This window comes from Sander lucioperca, chromosome 24, assembly GCF_008315115.2.
Source record: "Sander lucioperca isolate FBNREF2018 chromosome 24, SLUC_FBN_1.2, whole genome shotgun sequence".
Lineage (NCBI taxonomy): Eukaryota > Metazoa > Chordata > Actinopteri > Perciformes > Percidae > Sander > Sander lucioperca.
The window spans coordinates 18,295,786-18,298,285 of record NC_050196.1 but is presented as its reverse complement, the minus strand read 5'-3'; the positions used below and the strand labels follow the sequence as shown (position 1 = coordinate 18,298,285).

The window sequence follows — 2,500 nt, the reverse complement described above, 5'->3', positions numbered from 1 at the left end:
AGGAAGTCTTTAACATCACAAATACACAGACTGCTCTGAACTCTGCGACTACGTTTCCCAGAATGCATCACCTCCTTCATCTTGGCCAGAGCCTCCTGCATGGCCTTCACCGTGGCCTTGCTCGGCCCCTTCTTCTTCTCCTCCTTCTCCTTCTCGCCCTTCTTCTTTTTCTTGTCCTTCTTCTTTTTGTCTCCGTCCATCTCCTCTGCAAAGACGAAGAAGAGAGTGAAAATCGGTGTGTGTGTGAGGCCACATGGGCTCAGATAGGTAGAAATGGGATTGGAACCGCTAACGGTAGACCTAGCAGTGGGTCAGGAGACCGCTAATGGTAGACCTAGCAGTGGGTCAGGAGACCGCTAACGGTAGACCTAGCAGTGGGCCAGCAGACAGCTAACGTTAGACCCAGCAGTGGGTCAGCAGATCGCTAACGGTAGACCTAGCAGTGGGCCAGCAGACAGCTAACGTTAGACCTAGCAGTGGGTCAGCAGATCGCTAACGGTAGACCTAGCAGTGGGTCAGGAGACCGCTAACGGTAGACCTAGCAGTGGGTCAGGAGACCGCTAACGGTAGACCTAGCAGTGGGTCAGGAGACCGCTAACGGTAGACCTAGCAGTGGGTCAGCAGACCGCTAACGGTAGACCTAGCAGTGGGTCAGGAGATCGCTAACGGTAGACCTAGCAGTGGGTCAGGAGACCGCTAACGGTAGACCTAGCAGTGGGTCAGCAGATCGCTAACGGTAGACCTAGCAGTGGGTCAGCAGATCGCTAACGGTAGACCTAGCAGTGGGTCAGGGGACTGCTAACGGTAGACCTAGCAGTGGGTCAGCAGATCGCTAACGGTAGACCTAGCAGTGGGTCAGGGGACCGCTAACGGTAGACCTAGCAGTGGGTCAGGAGACCGCTAACGGTAGACCTAGCAGTGGGTCAGCAGACCGCTAACGGTAGACCTAGCAGTCGGTCAGGAGAACGCTAACGGTAGACCTAGCAGTGGGTCAGGGGACTGCTAACGATAGACCTAGCAGTGGGTCAGGAGACCGCTAACGGTAGACCTAGCAGTGGGTCAGGAGACCGCTAACGGTAGACCTAGCAGTGGGTCAGGAGACCGCTAACGGTAGACCTAGCAGTGGGTCAGCAGATCGCTAACGGTAGACCTAGCAGTGGGTCAGCAGACCGCTAACGGTAGACCTAGTAGTGGGTCAGGAGATCGCTAACGGTAGACCTAGCAGTGGGTCAGGAGACCGCTAACGGTAGACCTAGCAGTGGGTCAGGAGACCGCTAACGGTAGACCTAGCAGTGGGTCAGGAGACCGCTAACGGTAGACCTAGCAGTCGGTCAGGAGACCGCTAACGGTAGACCCAGCAGTGGGTCAGGAGACAGCTAACGGTAGACCTAGCAGTCGGTCAGGGGACCGCTAACGGTAGACCTAGCAGTGGGTCAGCAGACCGCTAATGTTGAGGCAGTTTGGACTTCCATTAGCTGTTTAAGTTTAATTACTAATGTTAACTATCATTTTAGTGATCAGTAATTAGCCTGTGTCTACGTTATCTCTGTTGGTGACAGGGAACGGTTTCTCACCTTCTGGCTCCGCCCCTTCCTGTTCCTCGGCCGCTGCTATTGGTGGATCTTCCTGAGGAGGCGGGACCTCGGCCGTCTTCTTCTCCGGCTCCACGCTGCCCTCCTTCTCTTTCTCCTTCAGCTTCCTCTGCTTCATCCTCTCCTCCTCCTTCTTCTTGCGGTCCCTCTCCTTCTTCTCCGCCTTTTTCTGCGCCGCCGTCTTCATCTTGAAGCCGCTGGCCCCATCCTCGCCATCCTGCTCCTCCTCATCCTCGCTCTCCATCTTCACCGCTTTGCCTCTGATCTTCTTCTTCCTGTCTCGGCCAAAAGCTGCTTCCCTCTCTTCCGCCTCTGACCCCTCCTCCTCCTCCTTCCCTCCTCCTCCTCCTTTCTTCTTCAGACCCTCATCTTCGTCTCTGTCTTCCTCGCCATCCGACCCCGATGCTTGTTTGCCTCCCTTTTTTCCGTCTTTGGCTTTGACGCGAGAGCGCGAGACGCTGTCCTCGTCTGAGTTGGAAGGAGGCGCAATGGGAGGCGCTGCAGCCTGGAGAGACGGGAAGAGAAAAGGGTCAAAGTCGGAGGAGTATTATTCTACTGTAAGTGTCTGAAAGTCCTGATTATTTACATGGAGTCTGGTGGAGATATGCTGGCTCTATACACGCTAAAAGTCCTGATTATTTACATGGAGTCTGGTGGAAATATGCTGGCTCTATACACGCTAAAAGTCCTGATTATTTACATGGAGTCTGGTGGGTTTGGTGATGGGGACAGGGTTAGGATGTAAGACAGTGTTGAGACAGACAGGCAGACAGACAGGTGTGATTACCTTTGCTTTCACTCCCTGAGTCTCCAGAGACAACTCCTCCAGCTCCTTCAGGATGTCATCCTCACTGCAACACAACAGTTACACAAATAAGGAAAAAGACACAAAGGGGTGTGTGTTTCTC

General features: G+C 54.1%; 1 protein-coding gene across 4 annotated transcripts in view; it reads right to left on the bottom strand.

Moving 5' to 3' along the window:
• The window catches only part of eif5b (eukaryotic translation initiation factor 5B), a 22,510-nt gene that overhangs the window by 16,734 nt on the left and 3,276 nt on the right, over positions 1-2,500 (bottom strand). For 3 of the 4 annotated variants that reach the window (XM_035998359.1, XM_035998360.1, XM_031307659.2), the window contains exons 3-5: positions 2,380-2,443; positions 1,575-2,097; positions 72-205 (exon numbers count right to left, since the gene is read on the bottom strand). In XM_035998359.1, the coding sequence (XP_035854252.1) occupies positions 72-205; positions 1,575-2,097; positions 2,380-2,443 (721 nt within the window). Of the gene's footprint in view, positions 1-71; positions 206-1,574; positions 2,098-2,370; positions 2,444-2,500 lie in introns of all 4 variants that reach the window. The other variant, XM_035998361.1, reaches the window with a different exon arrangement.